The 21,058-nt window shown below is 37.0% G+C and overlaps 8 protein-coding genes across 8 annotated transcripts; 3 read left to right on the forward strand and 5 right to left on the reverse strand.

The window, feature by feature from the left end:
- Window positions 1–989: 989 nt before the first annotated feature.
- On the reverse strand, window positions 990–1,487 carry LOC133838559 (mitochondrial intermembrane space import and assembly protein 40-B). The gene has a single exon (XM_062269706.1). It carries the CDS (start codon window positions 1,485–1,487, stop codon window positions 1,023–1,025), a length of 465 nt encoding a protein of 154 aa, XP_062125690.1. The 3' UTR covers window positions 990–1,022.
- Window positions 1,488–1,506: 19 nt separating this feature from the next.
- Window positions 1,507–2,096, reverse strand: LOC133838560 (uncharacterized). The gene is made up of 2 exons (XM_062269707.1): window positions 1,956–2,096; window positions 1,507–1,813 (listed from the first exon to the last, which is right to left on the reverse strand). Exons 1-2 carry the CDS (start codon window positions 1,985–1,987, stop codon window positions 1,507–1,509), a joined length of 339 nt encoding a protein of 112 aa, XP_062125691.1. The 5' UTR covers window positions 1,988–2,096.
- Window positions 2,097–2,519: 423 nt separating this feature from the next.
- Window positions 2,520–3,802, forward strand: LOC133838558 (DNA repair protein Rad51 homolog). Its single transcript, XM_062269705.1, has 3 exons — window positions 2,520–2,654; window positions 2,711–3,267; window positions 3,337–3,802. The coding sequence occupies exons 1-3, from the start codon at window positions 2,538–2,540 to the stop codon at window positions 3,719–3,721; spliced, it is 1,059 nt and encodes a 352-aa protein (XP_062125689.1). The 5' UTR covers window positions 2,520–2,537; the 3' UTR covers window positions 3,722–3,802.
- A 2,723-nt stretch (window positions 3,803–6,525) lies between these two features.
- Window positions 6,526–9,393, reverse strand: LOC133837060 (PC4 and SFRS1-interacting protein). The gene is made up of 3 exons (XM_062267714.1): window positions 8,414–9,393; window positions 7,110–7,921; window positions 6,526–7,048 (listed from the first exon to the last, which is right to left on the reverse strand). The coding sequence occupies exons 1-2, from the start codon at window positions 9,059–9,061 to the stop codon at window positions 7,166–7,168; spliced, it is 1,404 nt and encodes a 467-aa protein (XP_062123698.1). The 5' UTR covers window positions 9,062–9,393; the 3' UTR covers window positions 6,526–7,048; window positions 7,110–7,165.
- Window positions 9,394–9,748: 355 nt separating this feature from the next.
- Window positions 9,749–15,095, forward strand: LOC133835524 (dual specificity protein phosphatase 18). Its single transcript, XM_062265502.1, has 2 exons — window positions 9,749–10,188; window positions 14,302–15,095. The coding sequence occupies exons 1-2, from the start codon at window positions 10,016–10,018 to the stop codon at window positions 14,891–14,893; spliced, it is 765 nt and encodes a 254-aa protein (XP_062121486.1). The 5' UTR covers window positions 9,749–10,015; the 3' UTR covers window positions 14,894–15,095.
- A 1-nt stretch (window position 15,096) lies between these two features.
- LOC133835520 (mitochondrial nicotinamide adenine dinucleotide transporter SLC25A51) lies at window positions 15,097–17,949 on the reverse strand. The gene is given in 4 exon segments (XM_062265496.1): window positions 15,097–15,964; window positions 15,966–15,995; window positions 16,077–16,206; window positions 16,807–17,949. Coding segments are annotated over 4 exon segments (1,035 nt in total). The 5' UTR covers window positions 17,382–17,949; the 3' UTR covers window positions 15,097–15,664.
- Window positions 17,950–18,162: 213 nt separating this feature from the next.
- On the forward strand, window positions 18,163–19,105 carry LOC133835527 (large ribosomal subunit protein eL32). The gene is made up of 3 exons (XM_062265507.1): window positions 18,163–18,314; window positions 18,529–18,628; window positions 18,697–19,105. Exons 2-3 carry the CDS (start codon window positions 18,536–18,538, stop codon window positions 19,006–19,008), a joined length of 405 nt encoding a protein of 134 aa, XP_062121491.1. The 5' UTR covers window positions 18,163–18,314; window positions 18,529–18,535; the 3' UTR covers window positions 19,009–19,105.
- Window positions 19,106–19,345: 240 nt separating this feature from the next.
- Window positions 19,346–20,979, reverse strand: LOC133835518 (serendipity locus protein delta). Its single transcript, XM_062265494.1, is given in 2 exon segments — window positions 19,346–20,588; window positions 20,590–20,979. Coding segments are annotated over 2 exon segments (1,305 nt in total). The 5' UTR covers window positions 20,821–20,979; the 3' UTR covers window positions 19,346–19,514.
- Between the last annotated feature and the right edge of the window lie 79 nt (window positions 20,980–21,058).

Genomic DNA, 21,058 nt, shown 5'->3' on the forward strand with positions numbered 1-21,058 from the left:
ATCACTACAATAATATTCCTGTTGTTGTTGTTGTTGCAGCTGTTGTTTTTGTTGTTGTTGTTGTGTTGCTGAGACTCTTTTTGTTGTTGATTTTTAGTATTTTCAAATTGAACTATTCAAATGGGAATTACTTAGTAGATTTTCGAATTCTTTTGCGCACGTCTTTCGTATGCACACCAATACGTAACTGCGTATAAACGTAATTGTGTTTGTATGCGTATGTGTGTGTTTTGTTTGTGTGCGTTGTATTTGGTTGTCAGTGTGTGCACCTCGAATTTTTTTAATTTTTTTTTTGTAGTGGCCTGCACGGAAAACGAAACAGTTTTAACAAAACTGCTACTGGCGCGAAGATGAACTATTGATATTGAGAATATTATTATTTACGCGCACTATTGTTATTGAGACGAAAGCAATTCGCACAACACTCACTACACTGGCGGCTGTTGGTTGTAATTGGACTTTCTATTTTGTTACTTGATGTATTTGTTGTAGAGCGCAGCGCGTTTCGAACTGCAAGCGATTGCCACAAGGTTATTGCTTGTTTTTATTTATGTATTTGCGTTTAGCACTCGCACTGATTGCACTGGTTGCCCAATTTGCTATTGCACTTTGAAATTCTGCACAGATTTGATATTAAATTCACGTTTCAGCGTTTCGCATGTGAGATTTATTAGCACTTTAAGCATTTTACAATGCGTTTAATAACATTTTCGTCACGGTTTTCATCACTTTTCTTATTTTACTTATGTGGTCGTCCGATATATTGTGGCGGTTGAGCGATAAGTAACCGATAGCAGTGGCGATGTCAACATAAGTGTTTATATTGCCCGTATGTGCTCGTTCGATACATTGCGGTGGTGGGGCGATAAGACACTGCTTGCAACCATGTTGCAGATGTTTCTGCTAGAGCGATACAGTGAATGCCAATTGGTAGAGGACTGTAAGCATGGCGCGCTGTTAACTTTCAAAACAAATACAGAGCAAGCAAATAAGTTTTTTGGTTACATTTATTTAAACACATTTTACTCGACTTTAGAAACAGTGGTGGTGTTGGCCACAGCAGCCGCAGCTCCAGCTCCACTCGACAGTTCATCCACATCCTTGACACTCGCACCATTGTTGTCGGCATTCATAACATCTCCAAGCGCATCGTCATCATCATCCGCCCCATTGGCCTTATTGTATACCGTTGGATACTGCTGGAAGCAGTCTTGCATTTGACGGAATGCCTCGTAGCAATCGGAGCCTTTGGGCTCCGCTTCGCTGTAGTGGAAGCAAGAAAACGCCTCTCGAAAGTCAACACCGCAGGGTCCTGTGGCCATGCCACCCAAGCAAGGGCAGCTCCAATTGATGTCTCCATTCTTGGAGATAAGACCCTGTGGGGCCTCTGGAGGTGGCAACTCAATTTTGCTAGGCACCGCATGATCCTCTTTGGTGGCAAAGATCACCTTATCCTTGCCAAAGCTCTTGCAGAAAGAGAATGCCATTTTTTCTTAGTAGTAGCTACTAGATTTCTTCACAATTTTCGTTTTCGCCTTCTTTGACGAAGTCCAGCGGCGACTTTGAGGTTTTGAGCACACGAAAGTGACACGGTACTTCCTGATAATGCCCAATTAAGGTGATTGCTGCCCGGGTGCGTTCGTAAAATTCTTCAGGTACACGGAATACAACGCGTTGCTGCTCAGCGCTAAATTTGATGATTTCCAATGTTGTATCTCCACCAATTTGGCCAAAGAAGCGCTCCAGAGAATTTTGCACGCAGCCACGAAAAAATACAGGTGTGAGTACAACAGAATCTAAATCACGAAATTTCCTAGTATTGCACAATGAAACAACAAAACGCATTATTAACAAATCATTCTTCTGTCGTCATAAGGCAATGTTAGCAGTTAACATTGGTACAACAACAACGCACGTGCTAGCTTTAGCTAAACAATTTGGTTTGCTATACTTACAGTTGTACATCGAAGTAACGATGCCTGATCATACTTTTCCCCACCGACTTTCCTTGCTGACCGTTTGCTGTGGCACGGCCGAAAATATGCTTTTTGTGTCAGAAACACGTTGTAAATATGTAACCACCGGCAATAAGGTTTTTATTTTATTTATGTAATTGCGGCTCGGAATTGATGTTTCGCTTGCACGTTCCGTTCTCTGCTTCTTGTCTCCTTGCTTACACTCTGAACAGCTGTTAGGTTTTCTTTAAATTGTGAATGTCAAAAATAATATTTGGAACAATTTGTAGGAAAAACGTATGGATCTTTGGCAATGTTATTTTTTTTTATATAATTTATGCTTGCATTAGTAAAGGATTCTGCTTAGATTGCACGTTGTTATTTGATACTCTGCTTATTTGAAATATCTTATCAGTTGCACTTATATCAGCTGATTGTAATTAAATTGTGAATGGCAAAAAAGTGCTGGGAACATTTCACAACACAGCGCGCGTATTTTTCAACGAAAATTCAACAATTTTTAATGGAGAATTTTGATCGAAACGTAAAAGTAGCATTGACGTAGTGCCTATAAAATATAATATGGAACAAAAACAACGCACAGCACAAAAGGCAGCACCAGTGGCCACCGGTTCCACAGCTGTTGTGAGTGACGATGATGATGAGGACGCTGGACCGCTGGATGTGATGAAACTACAGGCAAGTAGCTCAATGTTAATGCTTTAGCATTTGTTTTAATGTTGTACATGTGACAGGGCAACAATATCAATCCGCGCGACATCAAACTGCTGCAACAGGCGAGCTTGCACACCGTTGAATCGGTGACTTATGCGACGCGACGTCAACTGTTGAATATCAAAGGACTTGGCGAGTCCAAAGTGGATCATATTATGAAGGAGGCACAAAAGTTGGTACCGCTAAGCTTTACTAGCGCACGCACATTCCATCAAATGCGCTCCGAAGTAGTAATGCTGACAACCGGTTCCAAAGAGCTAGACAAGCTGCTGGGCGGCGGCATTGAGACAGGTTCAATCACTGAAATCTTTGGCGAATTTCGTTGCGGCAAGACGCAGATTTGTCACACGCTCGCCGTGACATGTCAGCTGCCTATTAGTCAGAATGGTGGTGAGGGAAAAGCTTTGTATATTGACACTGAGGGCACTTTTCGCCCAGAGCGTTTGTCTGCGATTGCACAACGTTATCACATGGAGGAGGCGGATGTGCTAGACAATGTGGCATGTGCGCGAGCGCATAACACGGATCAGCAGACGAAACTGGTGCAAATGGCCGCGGGTATGATGTTTGAATCGAGGTAGATCTAAAAAATTTCAGTACTCTATGAAAAGATAACTAAATTTATCTCCCTTTTTCTCTCTTTCAGATACGCCTTGATTATTGTGGATAGTGCCATGGCGTTGTATCGATCGGAATATGTGGGACGAGGCGAGCTTGCTGCTCGCCAAAATCATTTGGGATTATTTTTGCGCATGCTGCAACGGCTGGCAGATGAATTTGGCGTCGCTGTTGTCATCACCAATCAGGTGACCGCTCAGGTTGATGGCGGAGCTGCTATGTTTCAGGCGGATGCCAAGAAACCCATTGGTGGTCACATTATGGCGCATGCTTCAACGACGCGTCTCTATTTGCGCAAGGGCAAAGGAGATGCTCGTATCTGCAAGATATACGATTCGCCTTGTTTACCCGAATCTGAGGCCATGTTTGCCATCTTGCCCGAGGGCATTGGTGATGTGAAGGAGAATGATTGATTGAATAATATTAAGCTATCCTTAATTATATTTTTTTATTATTATTAGTAAGCATAAATAAAGTTTTTATATTTATATACATTTGTCATTTGGTTGTAAGATTCGATCACTTTGTACCGTAGGACATTATTTTCCCACTTCTCATATAAATTAACTGCACATATTAGAAAAGAAAAAAATTTTAAATGTACTATCTTAAACTGGGGTTATATTTGTAAAGCCATGACTTATCGCTCTTTATTTTCTTAACAAGAAACTTGTACAGAAATTATGCCATCTAAATTTATACAACTTGACAAATAATTGCAATTAAAATATGTTTTTTTTTTTGTTTATAAAAGTTTTCATTGAACATTCACTATACATTTATTTTAGTATGATTGCAGTGTATTCACAAACACACGTGCATATTTAAATGCCTATACATGACTTCTACACATCAGTGATGCCAATATTTTTCGAAAAAACGGACAGATTGAGAAAAAAAAACAGGAAAAATAGGATGAAAATATTATTAAAAGGATAGAAAAAGAGGCAAAAAGTTTGTTTATAGTAATTTAATTTTTTATTATTAAGATAATAGTTTTAAGGCAGCTTCGATTATTTTTCCTTCGTCATTATTGCTGTCCTCATAAGTAACCATAGAGCCAATTATTTGAAGATACTTTTGAGGCACAGAGTGTCTGTCAGACACTACATTTTTAATAAGGTTAGTGCACTTGGTTCTGTGCAATTTAACCTTCTTGGCGTCAAAATGTGTTTTACTAATTCACTTAGGTGGCTACATAGCTATCGCAGCTTCTTGGCGACAAGTTTCTGAAGATTTGACCGGCTCGAAACAAATTTTACTTTGTTTCAATAAACTTGATGTATTTTTCGTATGATTTTTTGTCGTCATGTGCACTCTTAATAGGTCAATTTTACAGTTAATACTGCATTTGCAGTATTTTAAATAAGCCTTGTTAATGTCTGAATGTCGGCTAATCCAATCTTTAAAATCCGGCTGCAGTAGCCAACAGTCCCGAAACTTTTGCTTTTACATTTTTTGACATTTTTAATTTAATAATATAAATTTTGAAATTGTGTGTTCAGTATCGAAACAGAGAGTGCAAGTAAACCGTAAATAGAGTTTTTCGATTAATTTTTACCAAACTGTCGATATAAGTATGGCAGACGTGAAAAGTTGCCACCTGTTTCATATTTTACAGCAGATAATAAAATTAAATTGGAGTGCGAAAGCAACTATTTTAGAAAAATAAAGAATTAATATTAGATTTAAAAAAAGGACAGATTTCCGGATGAAAAATCTAAAAATAGGACAGATTTCAGGTATGCGGATGATTTTCAATTTTTTCCGGATGAAGCGTTAAAAACAGGACAGATCTGTCCGGAAAAGGACAAATTGACATCACTGCTACACATACATACGCGAGCATTCCTGCACATAATTCATGTACATACATACATACATTTGTTAGACTTCTGTGCCAATTCCATTTGTTTCACAACACTAATGGACCCAGCTGATTCAGTTTTAAGTCTACTATTGTAAACAAAAGGTAAATTCAAATTCCTTTTCCTAATACTAACAGTAGTAACCGTCGGAAAAAATCGGAGATGAGTATAGCGAGCGCGGAGAGTAAAAATCATAGAACTTAAAAATATATCTAATAATATTAAAATTACATTTGTACATGTACAATTAAATGTAAATAAATTATGCTAATTTTATTTTATTTTGTGTAATTGAATGTTCCCAAACGATTTATTTTCATGAGCTGTGATTGCAGTGTATACACAGGCTCCATACAGACATCCATCCACACATAAATTTACATAAATACCCATATGCTCGCATACTTTGCCAATTCCATACGTTTCATAGCACTACTAGCCCTATTGCCACTGTTTCATTTTCAGCTGCTGGCAAATATATTTGTTTACAAAAGCAAAAAAAATCAAAAATTGTTTCAAATGGAAAACGTCGACTACAATGTGGAAAATGATGAATGTGATCCATTGGCTTTGAAAACGGAATAATAGAATACGCGGACAATGGAGAAGCTAATAATGACGAAGACTACGTTGAGAAAAACCAGCCACTTGAACGCAGCAACAGATAACAAATGCTGTCGTCTCCTTCATCCATCAATTTTAGCGCACCGTTGTTTCCCATAACGGATAAGATGTGACTACGAAGTAAGTGCATGAAGTATCGTATGATGAGCAAACTTAAGCTCTCGGATGAACGGTTAAAGGAGCGACGACTGATGAACGCGGAAGCCACTCGTGATTGGCGTCGAAGAGCCATAGAAGCGGAGCCATAGAAGAGTTGATGTTGAAGAAAGTAAGAATAAAGAGAATGAAGAAGGCAAGAAAGCCACACATCAGAGGGTGAATGGCGCCTAGCGAGGAATCGTGAGAGGGACAGAATCGAAAAATTAAAGTGTACCAAGGAAGGAAAAGTAAACTAAAAAATGACAAATTATTGTTTTAATTTGGTTTTAAGTAATTTAAGATTACAATATTTATATTTAAAATAAAACAACTTTAAATATGGTGCAATAAAAACGAAGTAAACTACGGAATTATAATTGATAAAAATAATTTTAATTTTTAATAGTTTGGTCCAACAAAATTTTATTGTTGGGTAACAAACTAATTATTCATCAATGGATGAAGGTATTATTATAAATATCAACTTATAATAATCATTTTTTAATGTAAAAACAATTCTAAAATAATAATTCAAATCATAAACTTCGAATAAGAATAAAGAGAAATAGAAGACAATAAAATAATCATTTTGTTTAATTGTATAATATAACATGAGCTAATTATATTTATTGGATATTCAAAAAAGGGTCCCGAAAAATAGATAAAGTTACAAACAATCAGCATTTAAAAAGTTGTCCAAAGATTTTTGTTGAGCTTTTGTTTTTCAGGGTTGGGTTTGGTATAAGGGACGCAAACTTAACTTAACAAATTTAATTGCAATTATACAACTGTCGAAATTGCATTAGCTTAATTTAAAAAATACGGTAGAAAGTCGAATCTCGTCAAGTATTTTATTCTTTAATGCATATGTGGAATTCACATTGTATTATTTGTTTTGTTTTGCTTGTGTGTGTGTTTTTTCATATTCTTGTTTAGTAAGTAATATAACATAAACTAATTGTATTTATTAAGGTATATTATGTGCCCGAAAAGTGAATGAAATTAAAACTAGTAGCAAGTATTTGCAGCCTGTTCCTGTCCAATGCGGTGTTTGATGTGTCAACTTTTTTTCTGGGCCACAAAGCGCGGGGATTTTCACTTAAAATTAAACTGCAATTATGCATTGATTACAAGATTTGTAGAATTATTTATATTGTTGTACTTTTCTCACCTTACGTAATGTTTATGGAACAACGGGCGCAGAATAAAATTACACGTCGTCTATATTTAGTTTTGGGCCTCATTGATGGCGCCCTCCTTTGTCTTCACTAGATTATCATAGCTCAGCTCACTCATCGAGACGCGCAGGTTATCGTTGATATTTTTCGTGTACGTCTTATAGATGCGCACCTTTTCACAGAACTCCACCCAGAAATTCTCCTCTGGCTCCGGTTCGGGATTGAACAGCGTCTTAAAATTATCATATATGGATGTTGCCACTTTACGTATAATGACAGCCTTCTCCTTAAATTCCAACTCATCGGATATGTCCATTTTCCACAAATCCAAATTGCCCACATACCGACGCAATCGTCGCATAATGTCCACACACTCTGGATTGCGTAGCAACATTAGCTTATTCAACTCAATGTCCTTAAACTGCTCGAGGATCTCTAAACATCTGCCCACATTGGCGCGACGCAAACCAAGACATTCCCGGAGTTGCTGTGACGCTTGAATAAAGTCGCGTTCCATAAACAATGCATCCTCTTGTTCGATCAGCTCCTCAATGAAACGCACCGCTTCCTGCTTGGGGATTTCATCGCGCACTGGCTCAATGACGATGCGATCGGGCATCGACTCCTCTTTGATTTGTCCCGATTCCAGTTGCAGCTTTAACTCAATCGCTTCCTTGCGTGCCTTCTCCAGCCAAGCTTGCTCTGCGGCCGGACTCTCAAAACTCTTGGGCTTCTTGTAGTTGATGTTGATGCCCAAACATTTTGCAGTTGGCATATAGACCATGAGCAGATTATTTTGAATGATCTGCAACTGGAAGTTACGTAATATATTATTATTGTTAGAGAATGCTCTAATTGGTCAACTATGCATCTGCGATAATGGACTTTAGGAATTTGTAATCAAAAGTTAATCTAACAAGGTAAGTTAGAGTAAGCTACATACTATAGAAGAATTTAATTGAAAACTGAGAAACACCGAGGACTGAAAAATCATAAATAATTGACAATAATATGGTCCAAAATGGATGAAGTTATTTCAATATCTTCAATTCTGAATATTAATACTCCAACTATAAACATTAACTATAATTATATCGCTTCTTGATGTAAAGCATTTACAGTGAAAACTACTTTAGCAGAGACCCCTCGCCGAACACTTCTTTCTATGTAATTTTGTAATGTATTCTTAGAGCACCTTCGTGACTCTCGAGATACCACAAGTTTTTCGTCCAAGCGAGTGTTCACTGTACTTGTGTCATTGAAATGACAAATTAGTTTTCTATGCTAAGCAACTTACGTTGACCTGACGCGAACGCTTTTGCATGGGCGTCACAGCAGCTGTGGGCTTGGACTTCTTCACGGACTTCTTGTTTGAATTGGTTGCTCCAATGCCTTCGGGTGGCACGCGTTTCTTTTGCGATGGTGGCGCTTCCGCCGCATCACGACTGGCGTCATCTGTATCGCCATCCACATGGCGTGGCGGCAAACGGGATTTGCGTGCACCACGCGCCTTTGGCACAACAGCTTCTTCTGTTCCAGCTGCTGTGGTCGCTGTCCCGGCTGGTGGCTCGTTTGCTTGTGCCGAAGCTGTTTCGGATGCCACTTCCGTAGTACTTTCGTTGCCGGCCTCGGCATCGGTTGCATTTGGTGGCAAATCGATTGGTGCCGAATCTTCGCCACGCAGCGCACTCTCAATTTGATCGACGGCCTCGTTGAATTTGGGCCTCTTCATATTCTTATCGGTGGCGAATTTTTCTTTATTCTCCACATATGTGAAGAGATCTTCCACTTTGATATTCGCCGTCTCTCCGGTGCCGTAAAAGTAAACATTGTACTTTTTGTTGTTATATTTCGTGATCTTTGCAGGCCACGCCGGATAGCCTTTTACCTTGGCAAACACCAAATCGCCAATGTTGAACGATTTACCTGCCTTTTCCTTGCCCATGCTGACGTTTAAAATGCCAAATTACTTGTATTTATATGAATTTTGTTTCTTTTGCGTACACTTTTTTTGGCGTCTGCTGCTATTTCTCTCATTCCCTAGAAACTCGCGCTTTGCTCTGCTTCTTTTCTTATTGCAATTCCCACTTTTTCTTTGCGCATTCACACAATATCTTGTACACAGGCTGTACACAGTCGAAAATCAGCTGTTTTTGTTGCTTAACAGTGACAGTAACTTAACATTTCACACTGCTGTTATGCATAGCGGGCACTTATTGAGATTACCGTTGGTGGCGGATAATTCAAAAAATGTTATGCTGTTTCTGATGGTGACAAAATTTAAAAGCTGAAAGGAGAAGCTGAATACTTTTTCTTAGGCTACTTAGATGATAAATTTTTATCAAAAGTCTTTATTTTTAAAGTTACTGAGTTGCAAAACAAAAACAAAAAACTGGCAGTTGCAAAATTTCAAGTTTTGTCTGACTATAAAATGACTATCAAATTGTGAAATCTGAATTTACCGCTGTGGAGTGTAAGGCATGCGAAATATTTATATTTGTACATATACAGGTGCCAAATTCGTTCACAATTCAACACACCCACGAATACGTTCACCTTACGCACTCGAAATTCACCACACACTGTTGTCTGTTTACGATACAACAACCGCAAATACATATTTTCGAAACGACGACGAAACACAGCAAACAGTGTTAGGCGCCTAATGAGTCAGTCGACTTTTGCACGTCGCGGGTGAAAATTCAGCAAGTGAATTTTCCTTCAGTACCGAAACAGTAAATAGAATTTTTGTTTACGCAGCGACGAGAAAATATTGAATAGTTCTGTGCGCTTTTTCTGTTGATATCTTTGTTCTGGAATTTGTGGAATTTTTATATCTTTTGGCGCACAAATTAAAACAAAGCGCGAACAGCAAAAATCGGGCAACGATACCATAAACATGCAAGAGTTAATTACCATTCCCAAGATGCCAGAGAAACTGGCAACAAGTCTAACAACAGACACACAAAAGAAACTGAGAAACATTGTGGACGATATTAATAACATATCGAAAGCTGTTCTATCTGATAATTGTGATGATGGGGCCGCAGTTGCTAACCGCGAATGCCAAATGTAAGTACCAATAAATGATTCTAATTCTAGTTATAATGATACTATATGCTTAACTCGTTCAATGCAAGTCAAGGTCGCGCTTATGTCATGAACCCCAAAATGCTAAATTTCTACTTCTCCCACTCGGCGATTTTAAATGGGTTTGTTTTCGTAGGTGGGTTTTATATGGTATATGATGACGTTTTCGCTATGCGTGACTGAGCGCTGTTCGCTTTAACTTATTTAATCATTTTCCATTAGCATTAATTGAAAATGCACTTGAAGATTACAACAAGAATTTACGATTACATGCATGACGAACATTCAGTTCATATTTGTAGAGTTCTAATAAAATTTTGAATTTTGAACTTTTACTTAAATAAAAATGCAACAAATAAATCACAGAATGTTAAGGAGTGGGTTTGAATTTTAGTAATTTTCTTTTCCAGAAAAATAATCATATTTTTACTTTCATTTTAAAAATTAATGATACTTGTTTTTGTAATTTCCAGGAATTTTAAATATTATTAATAGGAGCAACAAATAAATCACAGGATATTACTAAGGAGTTGGTTAGTATATAATTTTAGTAATTTTCGTCCGTCCGTATGAACACCTAGAAAAATAATCATATTTTTACATTTTAATTTTCACGCAAAATTAATCCATGAAAAAGTATTCTTCTTTAAACAGAGCTTTTTTTATACAATAATTACTGTAGTAGTTTTCCTGAAAATTTGGTTGCGATCAGATAAAAATTGATTATTAAAGAAAACTTTTGTGCTTCTTGTGACTCAATTGAGCCGTTTATGTATATTTTGCATGGTGTTTTTACAAAGGCAACAGAAAAGTGCCAGATGAGTAGCGAAGTTCTTACTTTTTTTATTTCGATTCGTTGTGCTCAATTACATGCCAAAAACAATTACAGATTTGCCCCCGATTCTTTTTTGCAATGCGTTTAGAGGTATTTCTAGAGCAAAACACCTGGCCAAAAAAATATATAAACCTAGCAAATAAATACAAATAACAGATATGCATTAAGAAACTTTTCTAATGTTTTTTAGTACTCGTCTTGAAGTTTTAAATATTGAGTGTATATATTTAAGTACCCATGACTGTAAAGTCGTTAAAAATTGAGGAATTTGTTGAAAAAATGTGCTGCGAAATAAATTTAGCATATTTTGTGGCGTTAATTATCGACAGCCGTGACTGTGACAATTGAATTGAAGGACACAATAATTGCAAAAATAAAATTCACCATTTTTCATAATGAGGCAGACGAAGACCTCTGTCTGTCTGTCTGTCTGTCCGTCTGTCTTCACTGTCAGTGTTCGTTTGCTGTCAAATTCAACAACAACTAAACAAAAAATAAATTGGCAAGAGGAATATGTATCGTAGAGTGGAAACATTTTTAACCTTGAGTTGCATTTTCGAAATACCTTCAACGCTTCCCTATTCCGCGTTGTAAAATCATATTTATTGTACATATAAATGATACAGGTGCATTTATAAATACAACATATATGTCTGCTATAAAGCGGGACACAAACAGAACAACAATGCCTCAAGGCTGAAATTCAATTTGGCATTAACCCATTTCCCTTCAGTCATCACATGATTTTATTCGCAATATTATAGAGTGACAACAGCTCTCTGGGAATAAGAATCATTCCCCATTCCCCTAGCAACCCAATCTTTCCCTCTTCTACCAACAATCAACAGTTTAGCCAAGAGCATAAATCTTGTTTAATAATTTGAAACAAAAAGAAAAGAAAAAACCACAGCAAAAGAAAATTTTGTTATTTGGGCTTAATAAACACAATCATCATTGTGTCGCCCACAGAGGCAAAGAAAATGTGCGAAATAAACATATCTCGCTTTTCGCTTTTCATTTAACAGGAGGAGAAGGAATTATAAATACCCACTTTAACATAGATCGCACATACATACCATATACATATATATATGGCCAAGTGAAAGTGCCCGATGATTAATTTTGGCAATGTTCCAGCGGAATTTGTGATTATTATTTAATGACGACGAAATGTCGCCGCATCCAACCCACAAAAATCCATTGAACTTATAAATAAATAAGTTTTGATGCGTCGTTTTACATTAACATTCCTTAACGGCTGCCTGCCATATAGGTGCGAATGAATCTGTCAAATCCGATTGCCAGCACTTAACACAACACATCTGGTCCCGGACCAAATGACAACGAGTATTTCTCTTACACTCTCTATAACTAACATGAACTGTTCGATCTTTACCAATAGCAAGCTATAAATATGCATTCTAGGGTGTCATTGCATATAACATGATCGATTTCAACATGTCGAATTCCTTATTTATGTTGCCAAATTCTTTTCAAAGAATTTCAACACGTGTCAGAGCAGTTAAGTGAAAAAGATCATTGATCACGAAGATTACTATATAATTTTCTCCTTCTTCTCAAAGAATTTCAACACGTGTCAAAGCAGTTAAGTGATAAAGTTCATTGATCAGAAAGATTACTATATAATTTTCTTATCTGTCATTTATTTTACAATTATGGAAAAGAAGAAATTTTACATCAATCAGAATATCTTTAATTTAATTCCATTAATATAAGTTTTCCTATTCCTTATTTATGTTGCCAAAATCTCAAGAAATTTCAACATTTCAGAAAAGTTAAGTGATAAAGTTCATTGATCAGAAAGATTACTTATATAATTTTAATATAATTTATTTATCATTTAAGTTTGAGTAACTTGAGTAAAGTGAATATTTTTGAATAGTAAATATTTTTAATTCCATTAATATAAGTTTTCATTATTTGACATTTGAAATTCTTTTTATTCATACTGAAATTTTTAGATTTTAGAAGAATTTATTAGAATATTAAATGATTATTTTTATTTACTTATAGATATTTTGTAATATAATTTATTCATCATTAAATTTTAAGTTACTTTTTTAAAGTGAATATTTTTAAATAGTAAATTTTTTTATTTCTCTTTAAACATATTTTATATATTTACTTTTTTAATTTATTCATATTCTATTTTATTCATACTGTAAATTTGATTTATTTGAATATATTTTATATATTTAGACATAATAATTGAAAATTGTTTATTATTTAAGAATTGGGAAAATTTCGAATTTCTTTGAATACATTTTATATATTTATTTTTTTAGTTTTCAAAATGTTTTCACGTTCAAAATTGCGAAAATTACGAATTTCTTTGAATACATTTTATATATTTATTTTTTTAGTTTTCAAAATGTTTTCACGTTCATAAAAAGCCTATTTAATTGATAACAACGACTATAAAAATAATCCACACATTAGTCTGAAGAAATTAGGTATAACGTAATAAATTTGAGATCTCTGGCGATCAAAATATATTTCATTTTTCTTTTATCTACAATTTCTTAAAGCTCGCCAGGTGCGTGGGAGAATTCTCCAATCCTTTTTCAGCTCATTTACCTTTTGCGTAGCAGCAACAAATTGTTTTCATATGATTTTTGGTGTTGTTGTTGTTGTTGTTGTTTGGCAGTCAAACAAATGAAGAGAATAAATCAATTCTATTTTTATATTGCGCATTTAATAAACACTAACGAACCACTAATTATAAACAAATTCCTTAATAAAATACGTATACGCAGCGTATGCTATGTGCATAGGGACATATGTTTTCTGTATCCATATGTTTATTATTTCGTACTACGAGTGCAAAAAACAATGACGTACTTGCCGCCAGATCTCAAAGATTAATACGCTACATATAACAGAAAAACAACAACAACACAGAGAAAAACAGAAAGCAAAAAACAAGAAGGCGGGGCAAAAGAATAACAATAAAAAGAATGTTGTTTTTATGCCCATTCATAAAATGTTTTTTGTCCGCGCCAAATGAAAATGAAACTGAAAGGCAAACAATTTAAATTTGTGTATTTACAAGCTCTTCACTTATCTACGTCTTCAGAAAAAAGAAATGGGATATATGTTTTTTGACAGCTTATTTACCCGACATATTCCCGACCATTTGGGCTTAAAATAATTATGCTTCGTGACTAATTGTTAAAAATATCGTAAAGAGCCGTTTTATTTATGGATTATTTTGGTTGTTCTACTCTCTCTTTTTGCAGTCAGGTGAAAGCGGAGAACCAAACACCCTATCCGGGCATCTCACGATTGACGCCATCGCTCTATCTTTGCGGAGCTGCCGCTGTTGTGCCCGCCCACCTGGAGAAACTGGGCGTGAGCTGTGTGGTGAATGTGGCTCCTGAGTTGCCGGACACACCTCTCTCCAGCGTCAGCAATCCGCTGTATTTGCGCATCAATGCCCGGGATCGAGCTGGCGTCAATTTGGCCGCACACTTCGATGAGGTGGCCGATTTGATTGAGGAAGTGCGTCTCAGTGGCGGCTGCTCCTTGGTCCACTGTGTGGCCGGCGTCTCACGCTCGGCTTCACTCTGTCTCGCCTATCTCATCAAATACGGCGGCATGAGTTTACGTGAAGCTTATCTCCATGTCCAATCGATACGTCCCAAAGTTCGGCCAAATTCTGGATTCTTTCTCCAGTTGAGACAGTATGAGCAGGAGATGCGAGGCAGTTGCTCCGTGGAAATGATTTATTTCGCATCGCTGGACAAGGAAATTCCGGATATTTTGGAGCCGGAATACAGAGCCATGGAGGAATTTTATCAAAGATATCGCAGCTCACTGAAGCACCGTTGAAATGTTTTAAAGTGTCCGGAGTCCAGCTTAATTATTATTTGATGTGATATGTGAACTTTTAGTAATTATTGTACATATATATTTGTTTTTTATTGTTAGTCATTATTTAATTGTAGCACCTAATATGCTGAATTCTACTACATTTTATATGTATGTATATGTTGTATAAATGCATCGAAAATATATAATTCATAGAAACGTACGTAATTTGAATTAATTTATTAATTTCAGCGAATCACAAAACATTATGTAAGTAAATCTGTGTGTATATACATTTAACAACAATAACTAAATGTCCATTTTGTGTATATACAATGTTTAAGAACTAATTTTTTTAGTTGTTTTTTTTGGATTTAAATGCTCACAATTATTGTACCTATTTATTGGCGGCCTTTCTTTTTTATTTTGCATTGCAATCTTCTTTTTGGTTTTTATTTCGACACTATTTTGAAATAAATGTTAAGTTTGCTGCAGTCTGTATGCACTTAAGTATATATAAATGATATACAAATATATAATTTACATACATTGAATGCCTTAAAACGGCGCATTCCTCAACGAAACTCACTTAAATATGGCTTACAAAACAAAGAGAAAAAAATTTGCTAGTTAAAGGCAGAAGGAAACATTCATTCATTCTTTTTGCATACATTCAGCTTAGTTAGTTACTAGTTATCGTAGTTATATATAATAGTTATATAGTGTTCTTTACGTAATACGTAATACATAGCACATGATACGTCACAATTTTCTTTGTTTTTGGTTGTTTGTCTACTTGTTCGATGACAACTGCGTTGTTGGCGGATGCAGTCTACGCTGATGGAACAGCTTCTTCAGGTTCTCATAGGCGGTATTCATGATGCCCCAACTGATGAAGGAGCGTCCCGTATTGAATGCACAGCCCCGATAAAAGTTGCCAATCCGACTGTCGCGTTCCCGATAGATTCGTTTGCAGGCATGCCAACTGCCCTCCGTTCGATGACCCATATCACTTTGCAGCGACACCTTGATCACATTCAATGGATAAAACAATGTGCTGATGCTAGCACCGATGACGGCACCAGCAAAAAAATTCTTGTGCAGTTCTGCTCGATACCGATTTCTGTAATCAACCAACAACGTATTCATTCATTCTAATTATTGATAATGAACCATAAAACACACACAACTGATAATACTTTACCCTCTTTGGTAAACGAACACTGGCCTCCTCGCGCAGCATGAAGAACAGCGCATTCGACAAGCCGTTGCGCCAAAATACTGGTTCAATGCCCCTGTACAGCTCCCGAAATCCATAATTCGTAACTACATATCTGAAAAATTAATATACACATTAAAATCAGTTTAAGTGAGATTTTCAAACAGGTTTAATAACCTGAATGAATTTAAAAGGCAAAAGAAGAGAGGTACTTTAAAAGACTATAGAATTAGAGAACTTATATCAGTTCTACTTCTAGACTTATAGACTTAATATAAAATTTTCAGTTCAAACTTTCAAATCAAGCTTATTTTAGATTGAACTCCGCTCTTCAAAATAGCAGAAATATATTTACAGTTGAATAAATACCTAACTTTAATTCTTTAATATATTAAACACTATAAATTTAACGGATTTTAGTATATTCAAGAATTATAGAATTAAAAATTTTTTAAATCAATAGCAACTGGTCTCACAATGTCATTTAGGGAACATAAATTAAGATCAGTTTGGCTAGTTTGAAAGAATTTAACAACGATTGATCAAGGATCTTTTATTCATCTATATCCTAACTTTCAATTTTATAAATCTTTAATATGTAGAAAAAGAAGCACATATTTTAACGGACTTTAGCACATTAATGAATTCTAAAATTGAAAGTTTGAAATTCAACCTGTAGCTGGTCACACTGCGGTATTTACGGTATTTCACTCACCTAAACGCACTCTGCGTGTTGGAGAAATACCGATGGAACTTTGAATCAGCCAGCAGCGTTTGGACACGTTCGAATGGCAATAAAATTGATTCCACGCTGCCGGCAACAACTCCAGCTATGACTTTAGCCCCATGATCGTTTAGACGATAATCCTCGACCAGATAACGTCGCGTGCCATCGAAGACACCAAACATGATGGACAGCGAGATCGTTTTTTGTGCAAGCGGCGGCAACATGCCGCGATATAGGAATCCCAGACCCTCGTGACGCAGCTGCAGTAACGCCGATCCCACGGGAACGCCGTGCAGCATTTGCCGGAATATGAGTTTGTAGATGGGATATGTGACAGCGATGTTGACGAATGCGGAACCGCAGCCACAGGCGAATTCCTCCCATTGGAAGGCGCCAAAGAAGCGATCCAGAAAGACATTTCCAGGGCTGCGGGGTGAAATAATAACAGCACCCGCTACTGACACATCCGCCGGCGTTGATTCGTCACTTGTTGTTGATGACGACGATGAGGAGGTGGTGGAGGAGGATGAGGATGATAGCACAGCAACATCGGCAGCTTTCATTGTTGTTGCTGTTTTGTTTGGTCGTCACTAAGCAGGCGTCGTGTGTGCGTTCGCTAACTTGTTACCATTGTTTATGGCGGTAGGCCGCTAATGATTTTTTGTTTGCTTTGCCGTTTATTTGTTTTGGTCTCGCATTCACATCGAATTCGCTTAATTACAAATTATATAATGTAGAATGCTGATTTTTACGGCGAAACGTCGTCCAGTGTGGTCAAGGAGTTTCACATAGCTATCACTAGCACACCGTTCGTTGACATTCCATGTTGATTGCCAACAATATGATTCTCAGTTATGAATATCAAGTATTTGATTAATTTGCAGGTAATAATACAATTTAAAAATAGATTGATTGCAGAGACATCTGTGCGTAAACAGCGAGCGACAACACTGTTTTTACATAGATTCTGATGGTATTATCAGCATTATCGATAGTCGTAATTAATCGTCATGCAACAACACTATAGGTGGAGGAACAATATCGATTTTTTCAGCCAAATAGGTAAAATTATATTATTATTAAATAAACTCATTAACTTTCACGTAAAATTTGTTGATTAAAAAAATATTTCTTTTATTTAACAACTGTGTCACTAGGAAATTTATCAAATAATTATCGATACATATAAAAGTTTATTTGTACAACTACACAACTTTCAAATTTATTGCAAATGTTTAAAGCATCATAGTAATGATAATTTAAAAAGAATATTAAAAAGAAATTATTACATCTATTACGCCTACTACAATTGAACTTTTGAGCTTTAAATTATAGAATACAAATTAAACTTGTCAAACATGCATGATGGACTTTAGCGCGCCAAGCGGAAGCATAAGTTGGCAGGTCTGTTTGCACTGACAACTCTGACAAATGTCAAGCGCAGCCAACTTCACCTCTTTTCTCTCTCTTTTTGACGTGCTCTTAGCATATTAGCGGTTCGTACAATTCCTAAAAATCTATAAATTCCATTAACATCAACGCGAAATGTAGCCAAATAGTGAATTAAATAGCAAACTGAATAATGCTATATGTTATTAGTGTCAAGATTTCGATGGCACATCTTTTGGCCAAAGTGTTAAAACTTTGTTGACATTTTGCATACACGGACAAAACATAAACTTATAATGGATGTCTCTTGAACAATTGCAGCTCCAAAATGACCATTCGTCCAGCATACAGGCCCACGATTGTGAAGAAGCGCACCAAGCACTTCATTCGCCACCAGTCGGATCGTTATGCTAAGTTGTCGGTAAGTGCTCAACATAAAATTCAGTTCCTAGTGGGCAATTGATTTAACCCTGTTCTTTTATTGTGCAGCACAAATGGCGCAAGCCCAAGGGTATCGACAACAGAGTGCGTCGTCGCTTCAAGGGCCAATACCTGATGCCCAACATCGGTTACGGTTCCAACAAGCGTACCCGCCACATGCTGCCCACAGGCTTCAAGAAGTTCCTCGTCCACAACGTCAAGGAACTGGAAGTGCTGCTCATGCAGAACCGCGTCTACTGCGCTGAGATTGCGCACGGCGTCTCGTCGAAGAAGCGCAAGGAGATTGTTGAGCGTGCCAAGCAATTGTCGGTGCGTCTAACAAATCCCAACGGTCGTCTGCGTTCCCAGGAGAACGAATAAGCTTAAGTTTACAATTCGCTCTAACGGAGTTGTTTTTATAACGTGGTCGGAATACACATTTGAGACGTTTAAAGTGGATAAACAAAAAAACAACAAATGATACTGTAGTTTCTTTTTTGTGGTGATTAAGTTCAAGTGAAAAACAGTTTTTAAAAAATTTTGTCAGGCTATTTTAATTGGACATCGTTATAGGAATGCTTTCCGTTATTCGAATGTGAAGGACAACAAATATTTTGTTTTTGAGAAGATGAATAAGCTTAGGAATCATTTTACTATATTTATTTAGTTTTAACGAAAGAATTATTTTAGAATCATAGTTTCATCATAGCTAGAAATATTTTTGGCAGTTGAGAAACAATTTAGCATATCTTTAGTCAAACTACATTTATTTTAGCTTTACAAAGTAATATTGGTTTTTGTGCAGTTTTGAGACTTACAGAAATTGTAAATAGCAAGCCACATGCAAGTGCTTTAATTTAGATTTTGATTTTCTGTTGATGTCTCGACTACTTGAGAACAACGTCATGATCGAATTGCAAATGATGTTCCAGTTCCTTTTTATTCTCAAAGTTGGTGCTACATATCAGACACAAGGCCGACGAATTATCATCATTGTCGGACATTATAACAGTGACGGCTTGCTCCGATTCATCGACATCCACCTGCAGTTCCTCAACCACCTGATCATCCGTTGGAACGTCTTCTCGTACCCCATAAACCACATCGCCATCATGGGTTTTCATGTGCATCTTCAGAGTGTAGCGTTCGGTGAATGATTTGGGACAAACTGAGCAATAATGTCTGGGACGATTCTCTTTGTGGATGAGCGTGTGATGATTGAAGGTCTTGCGTGACTTGAACGAGACATTGCAAATGCTGCAGATGATGGGATTCTCTTCGGCCTCGTGTCGTAATCGATGATTATAAAGCAGATTATCCTGTGAGAATCGTAGTCCACACTTCTCACATTGATACTTCTTCTTATCCCAGTGCATGCGCATGTGTCGCAACGTGTTTACTGGACGTGAGAAACTCTTGGGACAGTAGCGACACTGTTTCTCTGTCTTGCCTTCGTGTACGTTCATGTGCAGCTCCAGATATTCCTCGTCGCGACGAATGATGCCACAAATTGGACAGACGTGTGTTTGTGTCTTGCAGTGCTCCTCGGTGATGTGTTTCTGAAGTTGATAACGAGAGTTGAAGGCTTTGGAGCAAGTGCTGCACTCTTGTTTCATGCGCTTGGGAATGTTCTGAAATTTGCCTTGCTTGCTGGCGAAATCCTCTAGTTTAACGGCCTCGTCGGACTTATCTTCACATATGAATTCCTCATCCTCATCTACATCATCGTCATCGTCGTACTCGTCCTCGAACTCTTCTTTGATCTCCATGCTATTATCATCCTCTGCTGCCTCCCCGTCCTCCTCCTCTTCCTCCTTAACAAGCTCTACGAATAGAGCTTCAGCTTCCGCGTCGCCGTCGCCGTCGGTGGCTTCTTGAGCCGTTTTATTGGTATATTCAACTAACATGTCGTCTACGAAATCATTTGTAAGTGCTGCCTTCAATTGTTTGGTTAGTCTCTTTTTGAGACACCATTAAATTCACCATAATCGTGTCGTAGTCGGCTAAATCCTTAAAACATTTGGGACAGAATTGTGTATCATCCTTCAAATCAAGTTGCATTTTCATGCAGCTGGCAAGATGTGTGAGCACCACACCGATGCTCTTATGTGAGGATGGTACTTTAGAAGCTAGCATTTTATAATCAGCAGTACCATGCAGATCGACGGCTCCGCAAAAGAAGCATGAATTCATGTTTCTGTTTGTTGTGTGTGTCTGGCTCCAAAATTATGTTTACAAAACGGTTTTTTTTTTGCTTTAGGGATGTCAATGTTTTAGGGATGAACCGATATGATAATATTTTTGCGAGTGCTAACACTTTTATTAGAGATTTTTTCTTGACTCCACTATTACGTAGAGTGTGACTGCAGTTGCGTTTGCAAAATATACCATATGTCATTGACAATTATACCAGCACATACCAGTTAAGCGG

This window comes from Drosophila sulfurigaster, chromosome 2R (genome assembly GCF_023558435.1).
Source record: "Drosophila sulfurigaster albostrigata strain 15112-1811.04 chromosome 2R, ASM2355843v2, whole genome shotgun sequence".
NCBI lineage: Eukaryota > Metazoa > Arthropoda > Insecta > Diptera > Drosophilidae > Drosophila > Drosophila sulfurigaster.

What these genes read in the sequence shown, in the direction of transcription:
- LOC133838559 (XM_062269706.1), bottom strand. Translation starts at nt 1,487, where the DNA reads ATGGCATTCTCTTTCTGCAAGAGCTTTGGCAAGGATAAGGTGATCTTT.
- LOC133838560 (XM_062269707.1), bottom strand. Translation starts at nt 1,987, where the DNA reads ATGATCAGGCATCGTTACTTCGATGTACAACT. An exon ending in CGTTACTTCGATGTACAACT is followed by an intron (nt 1,814 to 1,955) that starts GTAAGTATAGCA and finishes GTGCAATACTAG; the next exon opens with GAAATTTCGTGATTTAGATT.
- LOC133838558 (XM_062269705.1), top strand. Translation starts at nt 2,538, where the DNA reads ATGGAACAAAAACAACGCACAGCACAAAAGGCAGCACCAGTGGCCACC. An exon ending in TGGATGTGATGAAACTACAG is followed by an intron (nt 2,655 to 2,710) that starts GCAAGTAGCTCA and finishes TACATGTGACAG; the next exon opens with GGCAACAATATCAATCCGCG. An exon ending in GGTATGATGTTTGAATCGAG is followed by an intron (nt 3,268 to 3,336) that starts GTAGATCTAAAA and finishes TCTCTCTTTCAG; the next exon opens with ATACGCCTTGATTATTGTGG.
- LOC133837060 (XM_062267714.1), bottom strand. Translation starts at nt 9,061, where the DNA reads ATGGGCAAGGAAAAGGCAGGTAAATCGTTCAACATTGGCGATTTGGTG. An exon ending in AGCGTTCGCGTCAGGTCAAC is followed by an intron (nt 7,922 to 8,413) that starts GTAAGTTGCTTA and finishes TTCCAGTTGCAG; the next exon opens with ATCATTCAAAATAATCTGCT.
- LOC133835524 (XM_062265502.1), top strand. Translation starts at nt 10,016, where the DNA reads ATGCAAGAGTTAATTACCATTCCCAAGATGCCAGAGAAACTGGCAACA. An exon ending in GCTAACCGCGAATGCCAAAT is followed by an intron (nt 10,189 to 14,301) that starts GTAAGTACCAAT and finishes CTCTTTTTGCAG; the next exon opens with TCAGGTGAAAGCGGAGAACC.
- LOC133835527 (XM_062265507.1), top strand. Translation starts at nt 18,536, where the DNA reads ATGACCATTCGTCCAGCATACAGGCCCACGATTGTGAAGAAGCGCACC. An exon ending in ATCGTTATGCTAAGTTGTCG is followed by an intron (nt 18,629 to 18,696) that starts GTAAGTGCTCAA and finishes TTTATTGTGCAG; the next exon opens with CACAAATGGCGCAAGCCCAA.